Source organism: Trachinotus anak, unplaced genomic scaffold (genome assembly GCF_046630095.1).
Source record: "Trachinotus anak isolate AG129_WGS33_773 ecotype Australia unplaced genomic scaffold, CSIRO_AGI_Tana_v1 ptg000032l, whole genome shotgun sequence".
NCBI classification, from domain to species: domain Eukaryota; kingdom Metazoa; phylum Chordata; class Actinopteri; order Carangiformes; family Carangidae; genus Trachinotus; species Trachinotus anak.
In genome coordinates, this window is record NW_027273883.1 from 13,384,303 (window position 1) to 13,405,802 (window position 21,500).

General features: G+C 40.4%; 2 protein-coding genes across 17 annotated transcripts; one reads left to right on the forward strand and one right to left on the reverse strand.

Moving 5' to 3' along the window:
- Positions 1 to 217: 217 nt before the first annotated feature.
- msh5 (mutS homolog 5) lies at positions 218 to 11,951 on the forward strand. Of its 9 annotated transcripts, none has more exons than XM_071469146.1 (27): positions 218 to 386; positions 1,349 to 1,450; positions 1,536 to 1,659; positions 1,822 to 1,902; positions 2,198 to 2,251; positions 2,366 to 2,487; positions 2,608 to 2,717; positions 3,044 to 3,079; positions 3,483 to 3,565; positions 3,662 to 3,707; positions 4,281 to 4,419; positions 4,612 to 4,674; positions 4,769 to 4,897; positions 5,203 to 5,275; positions 6,106 to 6,215; positions 6,412 to 6,492; positions 6,607 to 6,694; positions 6,819 to 6,886; positions 7,686 to 7,804; positions 7,881 to 8,007; positions 8,660 to 8,809; positions 9,056 to 9,130; positions 9,863 to 9,925; positions 11,004 to 11,150; positions 11,400 to 11,537; positions 11,631 to 11,704; positions 11,812 to 11,948. In XM_071469146.1, the coding sequence occupies exons 2-27, from the start codon at positions 1,361 to 1,363 to the stop codon at positions 11,930 to 11,932; spliced, it is 2,511 nt and encodes an 836-aa protein (XP_071325247.1). In that variant the 5' UTR covers positions 218 to 386; positions 1,349 to 1,360; the 3' UTR covers positions 11,933 to 11,948. The 9 variants fall into 9 exon arrangements, 8 of the variants coding, with proteins under 8 accessions (XP_071325247.1, XP_071325253.1, XP_071325249.1 ...); XM_071469152.1 differs by having other exon boundaries at positions 11,631 to 11,696; XM_071469148.1 differs by having other exon boundaries at positions 6,145 to 6,215.
- LOC139612965 (transmembrane protein 200B-like) lies at positions 10,765 to 21,038 on the reverse strand. Of its 8 annotated transcripts, none has more exons than XM_071469172.1 (5): positions 19,668 to 21,038; positions 15,591 to 19,097; positions 15,028 to 15,122; positions 12,697 to 12,864; positions 10,765 to 12,548 (listed from the first exon to the last, which is right to left on the reverse strand). In XM_071469172.1, the coding sequence occupies exons 3-5, from the start codon at positions 15,089 to 15,091 to the stop codon at positions 12,319 to 12,321; spliced, it is 462 nt and encodes a 153-aa protein (XP_071325273.1). In that variant the 5' UTR covers positions 15,092 to 15,122; positions 15,591 to 19,097; positions 19,668 to 21,038; the 3' UTR covers positions 10,765 to 12,318. The 8 variants fall into 8 exon arrangements, with proteins under 8 accessions (XP_071325273.1, XP_071325272.1, XP_071325270.1 ...); XM_071469171.1 differs by having other exon boundaries at positions 15,028 to 15,125; XM_071469169.1 differs by lacking the exon at positions 10,765 to 12,548 and having other exon boundaries at positions 12,734 to 12,864; positions 15,028 to 15,125; positions 19,737 to 21,038.
- Positions 21,039 to 21,500: the final 462 nt, after the last annotated feature.

Genomic DNA, 21,500 nt, shown 5'->3' on the forward strand with positions numbered 1-21,500 from the left:
TATGATGATGTGATGATTATAGATTACACTACTCAACAGTACGTAAAGAAATTGCAATTAGCTCCACATTAATAAAATGCTGCTTACATGTGTGTATATTAATCAACCGCTAGAAAATTAACAATAAGATGATGAAATAAAGATAAAGTCAAACAAATATCCTGACTATATTTTGTTTAGTTAGGGTCTTTGGTCCCATATTGGGCCCGTTTATCAAAGTTCACATCACTGTTGCCATGACAACGGAAGGACGAAGATTGCGGTAGCACAGAAATAAAAACGGCCACGGATAAGACATTTATCAACCTCCTTTCCGTTATAAATCAAGTTTTACTTACTATAAATAACTGTTGTTGGCTTTATTGTAAAACGTCTCAACCCATCGTGTGAGTATATGTCAGCTAACTAAACGCAGACTGCAAGTAATTGTACTTTCGCTAAACGGGGCTAACTAGCTTACGTTGGTTCACTGAAGGTTAGCTAAAGGCGGCTATAACATTAATCAGTTTTTTTGTTGTGACAGTGTTTCAGAAAACATCGTGAAAGGTTGTAATTACAGTGGTGAAAAATAACTAAGAATATTTACTTAAGTACTGTACTTAAGAACAATTTTAGGGTGTTAGTTCTTAATATTTGGGTGTCAGCTATTTCCATTTGGTACTACTTTATACTTCTGCTACATCACATTTCAGAGGTATATATTGTACTTTATACTACATTTATCTGACTGATTGACTTAATAGTCACTTTTCGGTTTAAGATTTTACATATAAAACGATTGATTGATTTATAAAATATTACGGATTATTATAGATTAAATCACTTTACTATATGAAATTGTTCAAAAGAGCACCACTTTGACTAACTACACCATTGAGTGCCGCTTATAGTTCAATATACGAATAATAGTGATCCAGTGATATAATTATCTATATAATTTACTTGTAATGGAGTATATGTACACTACCTGCCCAGCACCAAACAGCAGACACAGATAGTGACCAGCCGGTGGAGGCAATAGACTTCTGGGAGCAGGAGTTGGTAGAGACCAAAACAGAGCTAAAAGAGAGTGAATTGCACTTACATTCATCAGGTGGACACAAACACGACACAAATGAGTGATAATGTCCCCTTGTGCTGCGTGTGTAAATAAGCAACTTGCTAATAAGCTAACTCGTTCACTATATCAACTTAAAAGGCCATGATATGCCAATGTTGTGTTCACAAGTTGTTTCCAGTGGCCACCAGTGGGCAAAAAGCATTACTGCAGGATTAAATATCATGCCTTTTTGTATAGTCAAATAACTGATGTTGAGCATTAAATTCCCTTAATTTTAATGGTTCGTAGACTTAACTCTTCATGGCAGCACTGGAAGGTCTGAGAGGAGGAGGGCTAGTTTTTGATCCCCCAGGTATAAATGGAGATGAAGAGGAGGAAGACTCACCTGCAGTAAGCTGCCTTACACTCACCAGCAGAGTTGTAGATAGTTGCAGCAGTCAGATGCCCACTATTGCATTTACATTTTTATTTCTAGGTTTTATTGAGTGTTTTGGCCCAGCATGGACAGGTGGGTCTCTGCTTCTATGACAGTCAGGACTCCTCTTTACACTACATGATAGACACTCCTGACAACCATGAGCTTCACCTGCTGGCCAGAGGTAAACACTACACCTGTTACTGACACAATATTAGTCTCTTTTGCAAAATAATTAGGTTCATGGTTTTTATGGATTTAATTGCCTAAATATTAAGATCTTGTCTGTAAACTGACTTATGTTTATCACACTTGATATACGGCTCATCTAATTTCCCTTGTTTAGTTATTCAGGAGGTTAGTCCCGATGTAATCATTACCAGTGCAAAGCAGGAGCGCTGCATGACCCGCTTCCTGCAACAACTGGGTGAGCTCTGGGACATAATTATCTATGCATAGAGAATGAGAAACAGAAAAATGTCACAGAAAGTTTTGTTTTGATATGGTGTGAGACAAGTAGTTTCTGGGTCAAGGCAATGAAATGAGATTGGGGACACTGCAGCCAGCTAGTTGTGATAAGGGAGATAAGTGATTGCATGACTGTTAGAACTGCTTTTCTTTTTCGAGCACACCGTAGTTACATATAAAATAAAACTTTGACAGTAACTTTTTCTTCACAGCTATTTTTAATTTTCTTCAAACACTTCTCTGATATATCCCAGGTTCAAACCCAGACTACAAACCAGAAGTGGTTACTTATCCATATGTTGACTTTGGTAAACAAATATCCACCTATAATATCCAAATATTCTCATCAATATTTGGGCAGTCTTTTTGCATGACATTTGCATGATTTTGCACAATAAATGGCCTAACTTTGAATGTTGCAGGTCTGGAGGTTGGTAAGCAGAGGCTGCTATCTGCCCATCTACCTTTCCTTCCTGCTTCTGTTTCCGAGAGAGACAAAATGTCCTACCTCTCCTCCTGTATCTCCTTTCACTCTCCCCTGATGGTGAGTCAACAGTTTACATATCATCCTCAAGTGTCAATCATTTTCTTGTGCTTTTCTGTTCATTTTCATTGGGGTATGTGTGTGTGTGTGTGTGTGTGTGTGTGTGCATCCGTTACGTAGCTGAGGACAGTGGGTGCTTTGCTAAAATGTCTGGACAGGAGGAGAGTGGGAGTGGAGCTGGAAGACAGTAGTGTTGGAGTTCCTATCCTACAGTTCAACACCTACACACTGTAAGACACACACACAGACACACATACACACACACACACAACATTGTGATCACACATTTTACATAATGAGGACACTGAAAGAGTTTTCTTCAATGAAGAATGACTTTTTCCTTCTCTGTGTTAAGCTATACCAGTTTTAGTCTGTCAAACATGCAGCAAAGAGCCATTTACTTATAGCTCACATTTTTCCCATTCCGTCTATTTCTCTACTTCTCTCTTGTTTATATAAGAGCAAACCAAACCTCTCTTTTGTGATGCAAAAGTATCATGAATGAAAATTGTTGCTTAGAACTCATCAAAGTGCAATTGGCTTCATCTTAATACAGGAAAGGCGTGGTGTGTATTGACCGAGACACATACAGGTAAGAGTACAGTTTGAAAATGTGTCCAAGGTTTTGCCATGGTTATATTAATGATCTCTGTTAAATCTCTAAATATCTTGTCAACTAAAACCTGCAGTGAGGCTCCTAGTAATTGAATATACTGAAACTGTCTACCAATAGATTTTAAGTTTGACTTTTCTGACTTTCTTATGTCTGTCATTTTACTTCTGCTGTTTGTATTTGATATCTTTTATAATTTTTCAGTTGTATTATATCTTATTTAATGTTTTGTGGTCTGGTATATTTTATTATGTACACTATGTATTGCATCATTGTATGAAATACCATGTTTAGATCAGGTTTATCATTAGATGACACAGACGAACACAGACAAAAAGAAGTGGATGAGAGAGAGATCACAATGGATTTTGAATTGTTCTAGTGTCCTGCAGATCTTCAAGTCAGAACTTCACCCATCAGTGTACAAGCTGCATTCAGGCGAAAAAGAAGGACTCAGTCTTTATGGTAAGCAGCTCAGACAGGTGCATTTCAGGATTGTATCTTTGTTCTTGTTATTGTAATGATGTGACCACTAAGTAATTGCCCTATCGTTTACTACAGGTATACTAAACCGCTGCAGGTCTAAGTTTGGCTCCAAATTGCTACGGTGAGAATCACCTCAGGCCACAGAATAATGCACAGAATAAAAGTATTTAAGGGTTCTTTACGCTCTCAAATGATGGAGTCAAATATATGTCTGTTATTTCTTTAGACAGGTTTTTGTTTCCCTGTTAAAATAAATTGATGTATTTACAACCAAGCTGTGTAACAGCCAAGTTTATTCAGTTTGTGTAGCAAGTTGCTGTCAGATACCTCTAGTAATGCTGCAGTACTACCACTACTACTACTAATACTGACATTATGACTACTGCTAATAGGCAGGGTAAGTTTATAGCTAATTTATATACTTATCATATACTTACCAACAAATTACAAGATTTATGTTTGTTTACATTGTATTGATTGCAACAAGACAAATATGTCGACTTTTCCAACAAACTGCATCATTAATTCCATGCTACAATTATGGGAATGGACATTCCTGTAAATCTGCCATCTTTTTATACACGTTATTTTTTTGTGCACACATAATATTATTTTTAAGAGACAGGATAGCAAGTTTTTACTATTTGTTTTATAGAGGTACTATAGGTGTTAATGATGTCTTCTCTCCTGTTAGCCAGTGGTTTCTGCGGCCAACGCAGGACCTGGCTGTGTTACACAGGAGACAGGAAGTGATACATTTCCTCACATCACCTCGGAACTCAGATGTCCTGAGTACCCTGCAGTCCTTGCTACGCAACATCAGAAACATACCAGTAACAACTGTGGCCAATTACCTCCTTTTCTTCACATCTGTGACCATTTACCACTTTACCTGACATGTCTCCATCTGAACATTAACATTATGTCATCTGCCTACAGCCAGTTTTACGTGTGTGTGTGTGTGTGTGTGTGTGTGTGTGTGTGTGTGTGTGTGCGTGTGCGTGTGCGTGTGTGCTGCGTGGTAGACTCTTCTGCACAGGATGTCTCTCTCTCACACCAAAGTGGGCGACTGGCAGAGTCTCTACAAGGTTGGAGCTACAGTATTATCATGCCCATCTTTTCCATGTGACAGGTTCTTTTAAATGTTTATAAAATGTTGTGTTTGTGTGTGTTGTTTTTCAGACAGTGTGCAGTGCAGTGTGTATAAGGAACATAGTGCGACACCTGCCTCAATCCATTCAGCTCTTTCATGACATCAGTGAGGGGTTCTCTGATGACCTTCACTATATCTCCTCCATCATCAACCGAGTTGTGAGTTCTTCCTATTATGTTGTGCCCCCAAATCCCACCCCAGTATATACACAAAATATGTACAAATTCATAGAGATGCTAGCAGCTGTTATGACTTACATTTATTGCTGTTTTTGGTTTGTTCTTTCAAAACAGTGTTTATAGGTTCCCTCCAATCCCCATTATTGGCATGACCATTGTATTTATCTTTTTACCATTTTATGCTTATCTCTTATCTGCAGTGTATGGATTTCTCTTAATATATGGTAATATATGTAATGGGAAGTATTTATGAGAGTGACTCATCTCTGATCTGGGACATATAGGTGGATTTTGAAACCAGCATAGCCGAGAACCGCTTCACCATCAAACCAAACGTGGACCCTGCAATAGATGAGAGTAAGTACAGAGAAGTGTCAGTTTAATTTGTGGGCTGATGTGGGACGGATGCCCCAATCATGGACCAGATTCTAAGTCTTGAGTCTTATCAATTGTTCAAAAACCTTCAAAGTCTTCAAAAATCACCAGGAGGCAGAATTCAGTGCACAAAAGTTGATCTGAAAATCTAATATGTGACCTCTTCTTTTATAGTCCAAAAATTGCCCACACCCCCTATCATATTTCACTATCATATTTCTGTATTCTCCCTAGAAACTGGATGTCTACCGAAACTTTCCATTTACACAGAAACTGGCCTTTCACGCACCTGTGCCTAGGGCACACAGCTCTATATGCCTAGGCCATGTCTATTTTCTTCTAATCAAATATCATTCTCAGTATAACACCTGGATTATTATTTCTCAACACTCTTAAAGCATAAATCTTATATAATTATGTTCATAAGGCTTATCTATTTTCTTTTAGTTAAATCCATACTCAGTAGACACCATTATATTCTGATTCTCTTCTACTACATTTTTTAAAAACCATATTCTCATCCAGGAATACACCATTATGTTCTAACTTTTTCATACTGCATTTTTAAAAAATAATATATTTGCTTGCACATAATTAGTGATACACACAGTTTACATATATTGTGACATTATTCTTCACACTTCAATCATGTTTGTGATGAGTATAGTAATCATAGTAATCATTATTGTAGACACAGTACATTTAGCAGATAGACAAAGAACTTAGCTTATAATATTATACTACAGGGCCTGTGTGATTTTTTTATATTCTGGTTTAATTGAATTCTTAATTACACTCTCTTCCTCTGTCAGAGAAGAGGAGGATGATGGGGTTGTCTGACTTCCTGACAGATGTTGCCAGAAGAGAGCTGGAACATCTGGATGCCCGTATCCCCTCCTGCTGTGTCATCTACATCCCTCTGGTCCAATCTTTATGTCTATACAGCTACTGGCTGATCTGATATATTTTCCAACAATTAGATTTTTATTAAGTCATCTGGCTTGTGGCTGCAGGTAGTATATTACCGGAGGAATTCATACAATCAGATATGGAGAAAACTGTCTCTCTGGAGCAAAATACATTGTATATGAGTGCTCATTGTTTAATTGTCCTTACAGATCGGATTCCTGCTCTCTGTCCCTCGCCTTCCCAGTATGGTGGAGAAGGAGGATTTTGAGATAGGGGGGCTTGATTTTATGGTGTGTTTGTGATCTTGTCTTTGTGTGTTTTTTAAATGACAAAATTGCTCATGTTTTTATTATCTTTATTATCTATGTGTTTGTACCGTGTGTGTGTGTGTGTGTGTGGACTAGTTTCTGTCAGAGGACCGTCTGCACTACCGCAGCCAGAGAACCAAGGAGCTAGATGACCTCCTCGGAGACTTGCACTGTGATATCAGAGGTTTTTTTTTTTTTTCCCCACTAACAGAAAACACTAACCTGAGAGCTGTGCATCTGATGGTTTTACAACAATTACTGTGTACCTCCCAAGATATTTTCCTGATGGTATGTTTCCTTTTTCTCAGACATGGAGACAGCAGTAATGACACAACTGCAGAACACAATCCTTGAGAGGAGCAGCTCCCTCCACAAGGTTGGTGTGCATTAATGTGCACCTCGAGCTTTCAGTGTTAAAAACATGACTCCCACTCTGATGACATGACTGCTGGTGTGAAAGTAATGCCGTTAATGTGTGTAGGTGGGTTTTGTTATGATTAACTATGTGTTTCCTCTGGTTGGGATGTGTTGTTCATTGTGATTATGAAACAGGTCTTGATCCCATTACAAGTTCTTTTCTAGTGCTGTGATATTTGTTTCCATGATTGATGTTCGGATATTGCATTCTGTAACTGTAAATTGAATTGTTATTTTTGAGGGCAGAATGAGCATTAAGGTCAGCAGATGAAGTGTTTTGTTTACAGTATTGTAGCTGTGGTTAGAAGTCTCTAGCTATTAGGCAGATTGCAACTTTGCAATTAAATTAATCTTAAAGAAACACTGAGCTTTATTAGAATATATACTTGAAGGGTTTCAAGCTTTGTTAAATACTTCACCCAAAATCCTTTTCACCCACCCTCATAGTGGTTACAATAATTTCTTAAAATAAAACGTTTATCAATTATCAAACATCCAATGAGAAATTGTGAACCACTCCAGTAGCATAACTGTGTTGTGCATTTGCTCTTTATGTTCCAAATGCTCATATTTTTAACAAATATGATTAGATACACTGCTTCCAAATGAATGCTCATGAGTGAATACTTTCATCACCATGTCAAGAGTGAGAGAAGGAGCATGTGTCTGTGCATGTAGAGCATATGGCACCTGCTTTATAACTGGTAAAGAGACCTCTCTTTAAGACATTCATTGTGTTTAATATGTGTGTTGTGTAGGTCCTGGATCTCACTGCTGAGCTGGACTGTCTGATGGCTATGAGCAGCGCCTCCCAGGAGTATGGTTATACCTCACCCAAGCTTGCCAGCCATAGGAAGATAACAATCACACAGGGCAGGTAGACACTCATTCATGAGATGGAAACCATTATTGCAGTACAAGATGGCATATTTCTGTATTTAATCATTTTCTAGACACCCGCTATTGGAGCTGTGCTCTCCTGTGTTTGTTGCCAACTCCTTCCAGAGCTCAGAGTCGCAGGACAGAGTTAAGGTCATCACTGGACCCAATTCATCGGGCAAGAGCATCTATCTCAAACAGGTCAGGACAGTAAGAAAAAACTGTCTGTCCCTGACAAGTAAATACCAAGTTTTATCAACTCAGTAACAGGTAAAATAACAAACTGCTTGTCTTGACTCGCTCACTCATACTCAACCTTCTGTGTCACTTTGCTGCAGAAATAGTGACACTGTTTTGACTGGTTTACCTGAAATAGGCCTGTCATTGACGTTTGGAAGAGTCTGGGGCCAAACAGACTTTTTTTTGCTTTTCTTTTGTGACACCCAGTGATTAACTGTGTTCAGGCAAGCAGTTACAAAAAACTAAAAGTTACTGTATGTAGAGACAATACCCATTTAAAAAATGCATACAGTAATTGCAAATAATCTGCCCTCAACATCTGTTTCTTCATTACCAGTAGTTACAATAAGGATACTAGTTATCTCGGCATGCTGCTCGATAATGACAGTTGTCATGACGCACAAGATATAGATATATGAGATATATAAGGTGTATTTTACCCTTCCAGACTGTTTAACTTTATTATTTATTAGAAAAAGCCTCTCCAGAGGGGGAGTTTTGACCTCCAAGCTGACATGACTTCTCTCTCCCATTTGGTTAAATTTACACCACAGCACAAGTTATTCAAACCTGCACTTGTAATTCAGCTTTCTTTCTGATTTGACTTTGGCAGGTGGGTCTGATTGTGTTCATGGCCCTGATTGGCTCAGATGTGCCAGCGAAAGAGGCAGAGATCGGTCTGGTGGATGGGATCTTCACCCGCATGCAGAGCAGAGAGTCTGTGTCTGTGGGCCTCAGCACCTTTATGATTGACCTCAACCAGGTTAGGTACCTCACCTACCTCACACTCGCACACTTTAACACACACAAGCTTCTCTGTGTGTACAGTATGCGTGTCTTTATGTGTGGGTGTGTAAAAGACATGGACTTATAACACTTCTGTCCTCCACTCCCACTATCCACCTGTCAAGACATTTTTATAAAACAACTGCTGCCTAGAACCGTAACACAGACACACAATAAAACAACAAAATGTAGTATGCTGTAACTGTTTGCCTTTATTCTCCAGATGGCCCAGGCTCTCAACAGCAGTACTGGCAGCTCATTAGTTCTCGTCGATGAGTTTGGAAAAGGAACTAACACAGTAAGAGGGTCTTCTTCCAGCACCTGGCGAATTGAATACATATGGATACTCATAACGAGGACACCCAGTGTCATTAATGTGAGGCACCTGAAACCAATTCCAGCCAATATTATCCAATTTAGAGCTGCAGCATGAACAGACCCAACACATACCACCTATGAGCAAGAAAATTACAGCAGCTGTTCAGACCTGCAAATATAGACGTGTTAATGTGCACCATCTACAGGCAAGGGAAATGGTAACACTTACCTTTTAGCATTTATTAGCACTATATGTACATTTGATAAATAGTGTTTAGGCAGATATAAGGATATTTTAAATGTTTAATCCTTTGTTAATGTTTCATTGTAATTTATTATAACTTATTATAACTTCTCCTATGAAGATATATTTTATATTATTACAACTGTTATTTACAATATTGTGATTCATTCTCTGTTTATACACCAGTCTCCACTTGTCGGTGCCTACAGGAGGAGTAATAGTTGGCAAATACATTAATAATCACTTATTAAATTTAAGGCTGTCGGCAATCTGCATGTAAAGAGTGTTAAAATAGCTATTTTTAACAGCTGCTGTCTGTGTGCGTTGGCTTTTTAATATATTCTGTTTATATTATATATTTTACTTTTGGTAACTGGAGCATACTTACTGCTGAATAGTTGGAAGAGTACAGAGTTCATATTGTTCTGAGTTTCATTATGTTCTCTGTGCTCCATCACTGTCTGACAGGTTACTCTGGAGAGGGATGGAGAAAGTCCAAACCAATTTTGTTTGACTAAAGAAGAAAAAGAGGTGTGGGAGGCAGAAGCCAAATAAAAAAACAAAAGAAAATTACCAGTTTAATTTGAATAAGTTCTGTCTGAGGTCCTGCTTTATGGATGTTAATAACAACAATTTAAAGTGGCTATAATCTATATTTTCATAATATCAATGAATGCAATGATGATGTAAACACTGACGATGTGAAAGGGTTCACTCATTGTGATGAACCTACGGAGAATTTCACCTGAATCTGCAGCTTCCGTCAGCTTTACAGAGCTTTATAGAGAGTTTCAGCTCACAACTTTCACCACTCTCATTTGTCAGCAGGCAGCTGTTTTCAGAGAAAAAACACACTACCTGCTGATTACCAAACAACAGACAGAAACATTTAGCAACCACTGGTGAATATAGTGGAGTATTTAGCAGCTAGCGGGCCACATATTTCCCTCAGGAGTTGCCAAAAACCTGATTGCCATTGAAAGATAATGTTTCTAACATTAAAAAGCTGAGCTGTATCTCTGTTTTGTATGAATATTTACAGTACTATCTGCTGGGGGTTAGTGTGACACAGTGCATGTGTAAAAATCTAAACAAATAATATAACAACTCCAAAAAAGAAAAGACTTCTGTTAAAATTGCTGCAGCTATTGCTTTCCTTTCCTGAAGGTGGTGACATGTATTGTAAAAAAATACAAACAAAAAAAGATGTCTGCATCTGCAGATCGAAACTACTGCTGTTAATTTCCATTCCTTTAGGTGGTTCAAGTGGCCAGACAATGACAGTGTGCAACCTATTTATAAAACAAAAGTTTCAAAGTAAACTTACAATGATTTCCGTTATTGTAAGAATTGGATTCATATACATGTCGTAAATCAATACATTTAATCAAGATACCTGGCTTGCTTTAATATTAATTGGGTTACTGTGGCATGATTATTACCAAAGATGTAAAGAAGGCTAAGGACCTGTAATGTTAGTATCAATTAAGTTACCATTTTTCTTCTAACATAATGTTGCTCAGTCAGGGTATCAATGGATTGTGTAAAAAGCTGAACTTGAATTGAGACTGAGGAGTTTGAGCCGTAGGAGTATGATGTTCCTCTTCAGGTAGATGGACTGTCCTTGCTGGCTGCATCGATTTCTCATTGGCTGAGAAAAGCTCCAGAGGATGTTCCTCATGTTCTGTTGGCTACCAACTTCCACAGTTTGCTGCAGCTGGGCCTCCTACCCTCCTCTGTCCTGCTGTCTCTTCTGGTACTGAGAGTTACTTCAACTGAACTTGCACAATAAGCAAAACATTTGTGTGAATGTTCAGCAAGGTTTTATGCTGGTAAACTAATGTGCTGCAGAATAATGCTGACAGCAGAAACTTCCAAATGACCAATTAGCTAATGAAGCTCCACTGCAGATACTGTATGTGTTACCTCAGTAGATGTTTATTTTGTAAGTATATGATTTTTGTGTTTATGCGGTTGTGTATTTTTGTGTGTGTGTGTGTGTTAGACTCTAGAGACAGCAGTGGATGGGGATGAGTTGGTGTTTCTGTACCAACTGAAGGAAGGGATCTGCCAGTCCAGCTATGCTGCCAACATCGCTACACTGGCAGGCCTGCCAATTAGCCTTGTACAGAGAGGGGTGGAGGTAAATACACACACACATACACACACACACACACACACACAGTGGTAAACAGAAGCATGCTCACATTGACTGACTGTGGGTGGGTTTGGTCAGGTGTCTGAACTGTACAGGACAGGAAGGCCCATCAAACGCATTGACAAAGCATCATCGGATGAACAGGTGAACAGGTTAGCTAAACTTTAACTGCACAGAGAGACAATAAAACCCCACCCTAGAAAGCCGTGGGTGTGTGTGTGTGGAAGCAGACAGGTGTTTATGTGTGTATTACTGACAGGTGCAAGTCTGTGGTGGAGAAGTTTCTGAACCTTGACCTGGAAGACAAAGATTTGGATCTGCATCGCTTCATGAAAGAGGAGCTCTTGCCCTCTGCTGGAGAGCTGTTGAACCGCAGCTGAACTGTTCTACTTCTTCAGCAAACTTCTTTTTGCTGTTCTGTGGTCAGTCTATCTTTTAATTCCTCAGTGCTATCAATCGCTTCTGGGACCGACCAGGCTTTAGATGATGTTCTACCAGGACAGGATACATTTATCTACACACGACCACAGTGCTGTTACTGTAACACCTAAACATTTAATATCCTGCTTGTGTTACAAAGGTTTAAGCTGTAGCAAAACAAAATACCCAGCTCATTTTTTCTTGTGTTGAATTTAAATACCGTGTACATTTCAAGATATTAAATGTGACGAAAAAACAGATTTTTCTTCACCATCTGGTTGAAGTCCTTTCAGCATCACTTCACACAGTCTTTCTTTTTTGAGATCAAAAAATAAATGCAGGTTCTTTATTGTGATCCCGTTGAGGCTTCAGTGATGTGCCAGGTAGTTAGGAAAGCCACAGTGAGGTACAAAAGAGTGTAAATAGGAAGTTTGTGTGCAGAGTTGCAGAATGGTGTGTCGCAGCAGTGTTTGGTCATGACAAAGATGGTGTTGTTAGGAAAGAGCTCCACTGTGGTCTCCACATCGCACTCTTCTGCCTTCGCACAACCCAAAGTCTTAACATCCAGAACATCAGCTAGGGAGACAAGATGATGGCATTCAGTGTCAACATGTTTAAGTGCATTAAAATAAAATAAGGCAATCCCGATAACCTGTACACACTGTCTAATGCTTAGATATTAATTACTATTATTAACTTACACTAACTAAACTATCCAACACACCTGCCTTTCCTCGGCCCGTATAGCATCGCTCGCCGAGGCTACAGTTGGTTTCAGTGGTGTAGCAGGCATCCCAGAAGCCCAGGTCACAACGGAAACACTCCAGCAACTCTTCCTCCTCCGCTAATCCCACTGACTCCATGTGCAGCTCTAACTGCTCCGTCTCTTCACCTGAGCCCAAAGAACATTACAAGCACAGCACTGTTTAAGACAGGAGACTGTCTCTAATAGCAAAATAAATGCTGTTCTCTATATTGAAACCTGACAAACATGAATGTGACATACAAATGATATGAGTTTATTTGATTTAACCATTATTTAACCTAATTATTATTATTAAGTCCCCCTGAGGTTGGAAGATGGCAGGATAAAATGTTGGAGATAAAAATATACAAAATCAGGACACAGATAAACAATACTAAAAACATGACAATATTAAAAACAATAAAATAAGCTAAGACCGGAGAATATATAGTCATAAACAGTGTAAAACAGTGTACAGTGGGTGTCAGATTCATGAATAAAATGCTTTTTATAATTCAGATTTATGAGGCATTTATGTAATAGGTTGTTGGACACATTTATTATTCAGGGGTTGCTTAATGTGTGAACTGTTGGAGTGCTGCTGGAGGATATCAAGCCAAATTGATGAGCAGCATTCTGCCGCGTTCTCAAGCATCTCAGAAATATCTTGTTTATTCTGCAGCAGTCTGGAATTTGTTACTTGGAGTGGATGACTTGTGTTATTGAGAGAGTGCTCCAAGTCTTGGGGCAGTATTGTGGTTTTTATTACCCAGACAGATACTGGACCTGAGAACGCAAGATAGCGTGTTTGGACACAACAACATATTAGTATCCAAGTAGTTCTGGGTGTCTCTTTCTCCCTGTCTGAGATTTAGGTTTCAAGTTCATTGTCTGAACACGCGTCAGTGCTGCTATTGGCTGCTGCTGGAAAAAGGACTAATCTGTTCATTAGGGCCTTGAGATACATTTCAGTGAGACTCAATCCTTATCCCCTTTCATCTTGTTAGCTAATGCTAGCTCAGATAAACAAGCACACAAAAGAGTAGTACAGTGGGACTCATTGTCAGAGAAGAACAGACTTACTGTCTAGTGTCTCTAACTTGTAATAGTCATTAAAATAACCTTTTATCTATACTCAGATACCTCTTCATTAGGCACACCTTGTCTAATGCAGTCTAATACAGCAGCCCTGCATTAAGTCCTGCTTAAATGAATGTTATAATGGTCTTTGTTTAAGATGTTGATTTTGGAGGATGTACAGTAGTATGGGCTGTTGCATTGTGTTACGTAATATGTCTATAATATCTTGAGTGTCCTATTTATATCAATGAGGCTCTACAAAACTAGAGCCTCCAAAATGACCATAAAACAACTCTTTTAAAACACTTTCAACTAAAACATTATAAGCTTCACGAAGAGTGGATTTATTATAGAGCTGCAATGATTAGTCAATTAATCAGCAACTACTTTGATAAGCAAAAATGCTTAATAGGGTTACAGCTTCTCAGATGTAAAGATTTGCAGCTTTTTCTTTTTTTTTTTTTTTACATTAAATTAAATACCTTTGGGATTTGTCAGAAAGAATATACATTTAAAACAAACCTTTCACCTAGATAGAAATTGTTCACTATATTCTGAAGTTTTATAAATGACTGGATTAACCAGGAAAATAATCTACAGATTAATCGATAATGAAAATACCCATTAGTTACAGACCATATTTATTGCAGGGCTGTTGTATTACACAGTTGGTTAGTTAGACCTTAATGTCCCCAGTGGGAAATTCTTTTTCACAGCACTGTACATCACAGAGAGGATCAGCATCGCACTGCATTGGATTTATTTGGCCAATTTACCTAATAAACTGTGTGCTGAGTGTATGAAATAATATACAGTGTTTCATATCACCTCTCAGTCAAATGCTGTTAAATATGGAAAAGAAAAAGTACCAGAATATGACCATGGACATTCTACAAAATAGACTCTGTTGATATTTCACAAATCCAGTAGTTAATTCGTTATAAATTAATAAATAATAAATGTATCATTTTGTTGTTACTATTAACTAATCAAACCCTTATATGCACATGATTCATAAATTAGTGAAACCAGCAAGAAACTGTTCATGAATAACTATCAACCAGAAGTAAATAAAATTATAATGCCTAGTGGTATTAGTTCTTGTTGTTGGGACTTTGAGATGTAAAATGAACAAGTTCTAGTAGCAGTAATATCTACTAGATAGAACTAGCAGGATATACTGTTGGGTCTATGGACATCTGCTATAAACCTGGTACTACATCATCTTACCTTGAGTAGGTGCGAGCATCATAATGGCGAAAGCACAGAATATTAGTTTTCTCATTTTCAGCATGATACTTCCTCCATTGACTGCACCATGCACACTGCTGAGGAGACCAGAAGAGGGGCTGAAATTGGATTAGTCAGGAATACATCTGGTCTTTCTCCTGCACCAATCACAGCTGCTGAAAGGCTGCAAATGATCAAATAAGTGAAGTTTTGGGGAATAGCTGCGATACAAGAGAGGTGGGATGTAGAGTTTGGCAGCCAGGAGGGATGTTATGCCTCCCTAAATATTAGAAAATATAATTTGGTTCATTAGCTGTTTTAACAGAAGTTACAACATGAATGTTATATATATATATATATATATATATAAAACCTAATAACTTGTTCCTCTTTTTCTAAAAAAAAAAATTTAAAAACTACTGAATGTCAGTTGTAGACAAAAGTTAAAACTCCTCCTCAGTGGTGAAAAACATTTCTCCATCTGGTCATGAAGACTTTTTAGCTCAACCCCTTTTCCTGCTGTAACAGGTGATAAAAAAAAAAACAAACAAAAAAAAAAACACCTTTACAAACTGGCGTCTTCAGGCTGGCTGATCCTCAGTCTCTCATCTTTTTATGCCAAAAAATGTTGATCACAGCTCCTCTCTCTCTTAAGCAACAGAGAAATTGCATGTGTCCTGAGTCAGCGCAGGGTTAAGCTGCTTACAGCCTCCTATCCGTCTGCTCAGATATGTATCAATGCACACACACACACACACACACACACACACACACACACACACACACACACACACACAGCGCTCTCTAAGAGCAAGGGATTCAATTCAGTTATATTCTCAATGCAGCATAAAACGTGTGTCACTGAATTATGCAACACTGCTGTTCACACGAGAAACCTCACAGATTTCTTGAATTCTCTGTTGCTGCAGTGATGTGTGCAGTTGTGTGAAGATACTGAAATCCCCTGTGGTCAGATCACTGTCAAAGTCTGCAGAGATTTCACATCTAAATGTTACCTAATCATCAGGATTGATGCCTGCTAAATCAAACTCTAATATGTAGCATGTATAATAAGAAACAGGAGCAACATATTCCTGCAACTGGTTTGATTTGCAGCAGTTTTGATAAATTATTAATCATATGAATCTTTTTTTTTTTTTTAAAGCAAAACTTCTGAGATGTGAGGTTTTGTTGCTTTTCTTAGTCTTATGTGTAAACTCTATCTTTGAGTTTTGGACCATTGTTAGGACAGGACAAGCCTTTTGAAGACGTTTGTTTGGGCTCATGGTCATGCACCATTTAGACTATTTCCTGACGGCTTTCATCATCTTGGAGGATGTAGTTTGGTTTCTGTCATTTCATCTGCTCTCACTGATATAAATTGGTTGCATAAAATAATAGAAACAGCAGATCATGCAGTTGAGTCACAGCATCTTTAAAACAGTTTCAGCAAAAACCTTCATGAGGGTCTTTGTTGAAACAGGATTCCAGGAGTGCTGCGTTACACTGCATTAGTTTAAGTTATCAGCAGTACATAATTAATCGGTAAGGGAGTGTAAACGAAAAAACTGACAACAATCAATAAAATAATCTGCATCTTAATCGGTAATAAAGTAATCATTAGTCTCAGCTCTCCAATCCAGCATCATCCCTTCTAAATGTAAACACATCAGGGCATCTCACACTGAGAAGGACTCGCCGTATGTGTGAGAGTGAGGACAGAGCTGCTTCTCTAAGTGGTGAGTGCGAAGGAGGCAGCTTGTTGCAAGATTCAGTCAAGATCCAGACACATCTCCAAATCTCATCCCCGCCTCTGAAATATACATCTTAGAACAGCCCACTGTACCTACACAAATCCCTCCACTGAGCGTGTGAGAGGAAGCGACGGGTGCTGTTTTTAGTGAGAGACATGTGTGGCTGAAAATGACTGTATCCTCGGTCTCAGTCGTCATCTGGATGGCAGGATCCCAGCATGGGCCCAAACAACAAGGAAATACTCCGCAGTCCTAAAGCACCTATAAAAACCTTCAAACTGATCCCCTGTGTAATTAGAGGCTGCAGGAGAAAATGCTGGCGATAATTAAAATCCTACCCCCGTACCTCTCACGACTTTCATACCTGCTCACTTTTAATTGTGCCTGATAACATTTCACTCTGCATTGTTTTGCCCTGTTTTCTGTATTTTGCTGTTTCGTGGAAGACTGAGACTGAGGACGGAGGACTGGAATAAAGCGTAGGAATCAGATTGTGATGAGAGAGGAGATGAAAGGTCGGGATGGTGGGAGAGTGTGGCTTCAGCTACTCGAATCGCAGGACCGCTTTTCTCAGTTGAGCTGCGTCAGGAATAACTCACACCAGCCTCACCAGATTTTGCTCTGCTTTTTATAAGTCACTGCTCTTCCTTTTCATTCGATCCAAATTCTTTAAGATCTCGCCTCAATGCACTTGAAAGCTAAAACGGAGCCTCTGACACTGAATTAAAAAAAAAAAAAAAAAAAAAGTTGAATTACAGTAAAAAATAAAATAAAATTGAACTCGAGTCCACACTTGCATGTGTACAAAGCACCAGCTGGTATTTATAGCGTGGCTGTAGGAGTCGAGTGAGAGGAGTGTGGCCTTGTGTGCTTCTCTTGTTTATACCGAGACGCAATTTCCTCAGATAAAGAGCAGATTACAGTATGTGTGAGATTAGATAAAGACTCATTTGAGACCTAATCTGGCTCATCCACTCAGCTGAACCTCTTCAGCGAGGAAATTTAGACGCTGTTCTTCTACAGATATGTGTGTGTGTGTTTGTGTGTGTGTGTGTGTGTGTGTGTGTGTGTGTGTGTGTGTGTTAGAGAGAGGGAGAGGGGAAGCCAAGACTGAGTATGGCACCCAAATAACTTTTCAACAATCCTCCTCACGTCCAAATATGGTCAAACAAGCCATGGCTTTGAGGATTTTTGGGCATGGGTGAGTTCAAAGACAACAAGATGGCGAGTTGACATCAAACAACATAGCTCCAATCTTTCAAATGTGGGTGAGTCAGAGAACGATGTAGGACAAAAACACCCTTCACAGACAGTGAGTCAGAGCCTCTGCGCCACTCAGAGGCACTAAAACATACCAACAAACATTTCATCTGTTTATTGAGGAATGCATAGTCTTTACTGTCTTTACTGTGTGTCGGCACGTGAAACTTTAAAAAAATGTATCTCATCATGCATATTGTATGAGACAGTAGAAGTGGAGCCAGCAGGAGGTTCAGTGTCGGGGTTGCAGAGGAGAGTCTGTCCGTATGTTGAAGTGGATCTCACTGGAGTTGCAGGAGTCTGAGTAGACGGAGGAGTGAGAGATGGACAGGCAGGGGGAGGGAGGGTGAGGAGTTGGCTCCTGGTGGTGAAGGACTTGGGCCAGTAGGGTTGACCCTCCCTCCTTCGCCCCCTCCTTTCTGTCCACTTTCTCCTTATCTCCACCTCCTGCATCCAGAGGAGGTGGCGGTGAAGGTCTGCTGCTGATGTTGTGTTTATTCATGTGAGGCAGAGAAGGAGGGCTGCAGTTCTGGTTTGAGAGGGGGAGCGTGTGGGCTGGAGTGGCCCAGGATCCCCGCTCTCCATTTTTACACTCCCACTGCTCCTGGCAGCCGAAGCTGGACTGCTCCTGCGAATCCTCCCAGCCGTTCCCTCCCTTCAGATCCTCAAGATCATCAGGCGTGTCACGTCTCAGGACTTCGCGGTCCCGGTTCTCGTACAGCAGCGTGGCGGCGCAGATGAAGATGAACAGGCCCACTCCCATGATCACGGGCCCGGTCAGTTTCATCTTCTCAGCGTGGGTGCTCCTGCGGCCACCCGCAGGTTTTGGTGCACATACATAACCTGCCACTGCTACACTCATCCCCACCAGGACCACCACCACACCTAACATGAGCCAGACACCCGGGGCGGAGCGCAGGTGCAGCTTGGTCTGGAGGGCTTCGCCTTTCCTCAGTTGTCTGTGGCATGCCGGGAGGCAAACAGGTGAGGACTGGGTGGAGCGGGAGGTGGTGGGGCTGCAGACTGGACTGGCTGCTGTCATCCTCTGGCTTCTGACTGGACGGAGAGAAGAAGACACAGAAAAAAAGAGGACTGAGAGCGGGAATATAAGAATTGCACAAGAATCAGTGGGTGGGTGGGGGGGGGGGGGTACAGGGGGTGTTGGAGAGCATTGCACACAACAGGAAATAGCAGCTTTAATAAGACATGTGGCTGAGTTAATGAGATGCCAACCCCTCCGCAGCTCCTCCGCTGTCTCCGTGGAGCAGCACGCTCAGCCCCGCCGCAGCCCCCCTGAACCCGGGCTGAACTGTCACCGAAACACCCGCTCACCATCGCGGATACAAAACACAGCTGACCTCTTCCAGGACCCTGCGATTTCACTTCACGACCTCACTGCGGCCGTGAAAATGGAGTCCCATTTCCACGGCAATAGCTCCGGCTGAACTCGTAATTTCATTTCCTCCGAAGGCAAGTGAACACAGCACGACTGAACAGGACTCAGACGGAGGTGTCAAATGTGGTCAGGCTTCACAAGTGCTTTTTAAACGTGCTTGTTTCATTTTGCGTTTTTAATTCATTGCTTGTTTTAACGCAGCCAGTAAAAATCAAAGATTGGGTACTTGCCTTGTTTTGGACGTCAATCCGAAGCACAAACTGGCTCCTCAGCATTATAAAAAAAAAAAAAAAAATCACCCGGAGTTGCGTTGTTCCTCCCACTCCTCCGTGTGTCTTCTCCACCACTTTGACTCGCGGGTGAATCCACACCTTCACCTGATTCCTCCTCGGATCGAGACGCTCTTCATCCTTGTCGACAGCGGTCCAACTAAAAGTGGTGCAAAGCTGCTCTGCTCCCCTGTCTCCCCGCTGCCTGCGCGCCTCTGCAGCCCGTGTTTTGGTTTGTGTAAGTGTGTGTGTGTGTGTGTGTGTGTGTGTGTGTGTGGAGGAGGGGTCGTGGGAATCTGTGGCTGGTCCAGGCCAGTCCCACGGTGATCCCAGTTATTCTTAGTGATCACCAGCCAACAAATGCTTTTTTAAAACGAGTAAAGTTTGTGAATGAGCGGCCTCCGTCCGTAAAATGTCAAAATAAGATAATAAGGTAATAATCACCTCTTACTCATTGGGGCCATATTAGTATTAATATTTCTCCAGTTATATCGCATTTACTCATCCTGCACACTTTACGTGTTTTGCTGTCTATTTACATCAGTCTGTAAGTCTTGGGAAGCACAGGAATAAGTTGTATTAAGTCTTTTCTGGCTCAAGAAGGACAACATCTGGTGGCCTCAGGTGATGTCACTTGAGTCTGCCAGTCTGAAGCATGGGCGTATGAGAGAGCTGGACATGTGGTGGCACCGCCTCTCAGCTCAGTTTGTCCCAGTGGCCACTCATGGTATAACAACATCCAAATCCCCATTACAACAGAGACATCTGTACATGATGTTGATGGGACCCAGAGCCAAGAAGAGTGGGTTTTATTTTGATGCTGTTGTCTCAGTGTAAAGTCTAGGGGCTGCGCTGGAGTGTGCAGGCTGGGCTAGTGAGGGAAACGCTAATGAAAACAAGCCCAGAAGCTAGTAAAGTTTTGTTGCTTTTTTTTTTTTTAAAAGTCTGGCAGTGTTATTGGATTGCAATATCTGATCGGTGAAGTGATCTTTTAAGTTGTGAAATCTACCCCAATGCATTTCAAATTTGTGTTAATTTTCTTCTACGCTAAATTATTGTTTACTGGCCCACATGGCATACACATGTGTTTCAGCCTGTTCCCTCTGGGCCAGGTGTAGTTAATACACAGCATGGTGGTTTCATAGCGGCTGTTGCATACAGACCAGATGTGGAGCCCACACAGCACACTGGTTTGTGGGTGGGTTTTGTCTATTTGCATACGGGTCATGTAAAAGCAGCACACAGCAAACCAGTTTTCAGTTACATGATGAGTCGTGACCAAGCTGCGCTGCTGTCTAAAAAAATGCCAACATACTATCATTTCATTGTGAATGTGGGTCACAACCCTTGAAGTGCTCCGTCTTTTTATTTTCACAAACATTAGGACTACATGGCTCTACTGTATGTCAAGACAATTTTATTTATATAGCACCAATTCACAACGGAAGTTATCTCAAGGCACTTTTCAAATAGAGGTGTAGACCTTCTCTGTATAGTATTATTTAAAGAGACCCAACAATTCCCAACAGGAGAAAGCACTTACAGACAGAGGCAAGGAAACACTTCCTTTAAGAGGCAGAAACCTTGGGCAGGACCAGGCTCAAGGTGGGCAGTAATCTGCCTTGACTGGTTGGGTTGAGAGAGACACAGAGAGGGAGACAGGGAGCGAGTGAGAGGGAAAGAATGAAAGAATATGCCCAGGTGTTCTGATGTTACAGATATTAAAGTATACTGGTCCAATATTAACTTCCCATCATAATATTTTGGAGGTGAAAAAGTCTATGTCTAATGTTT

What these genes read in the sequence shown, in the direction of transcription:
- msh5 (XM_071469146.1), top strand. Translation starts at nt 1,361, where the DNA reads ATGGCAGCACTGGAAGGTCTGAGAGGAGGAGGGCTAGTTTTTGATCCC. An exon ending in CAGTTCAACACCTACACACT is followed by an intron (nt 2,718 to 3,043) that starts GTAAGACACACA and finishes ATCTTAATACAG; the next exon opens with GAAAGGCGTGGTGTGTATTG. An exon ending in ATTGACCGAGACACATACAG is followed by an intron (nt 3,080 to 3,482) that starts GTAAGAGTACAG and finishes GAATTGTTCTAG; the next exon opens with TGTCCTGCAGATCTTCAAGT.
- LOC139612965 (XM_071469169.1), bottom strand. Translation starts at nt 19,083, where the DNA reads ATGACAGCAGCCAGTCCAGTCTGCAGCCCCACCACCTCCCGCTCCACC.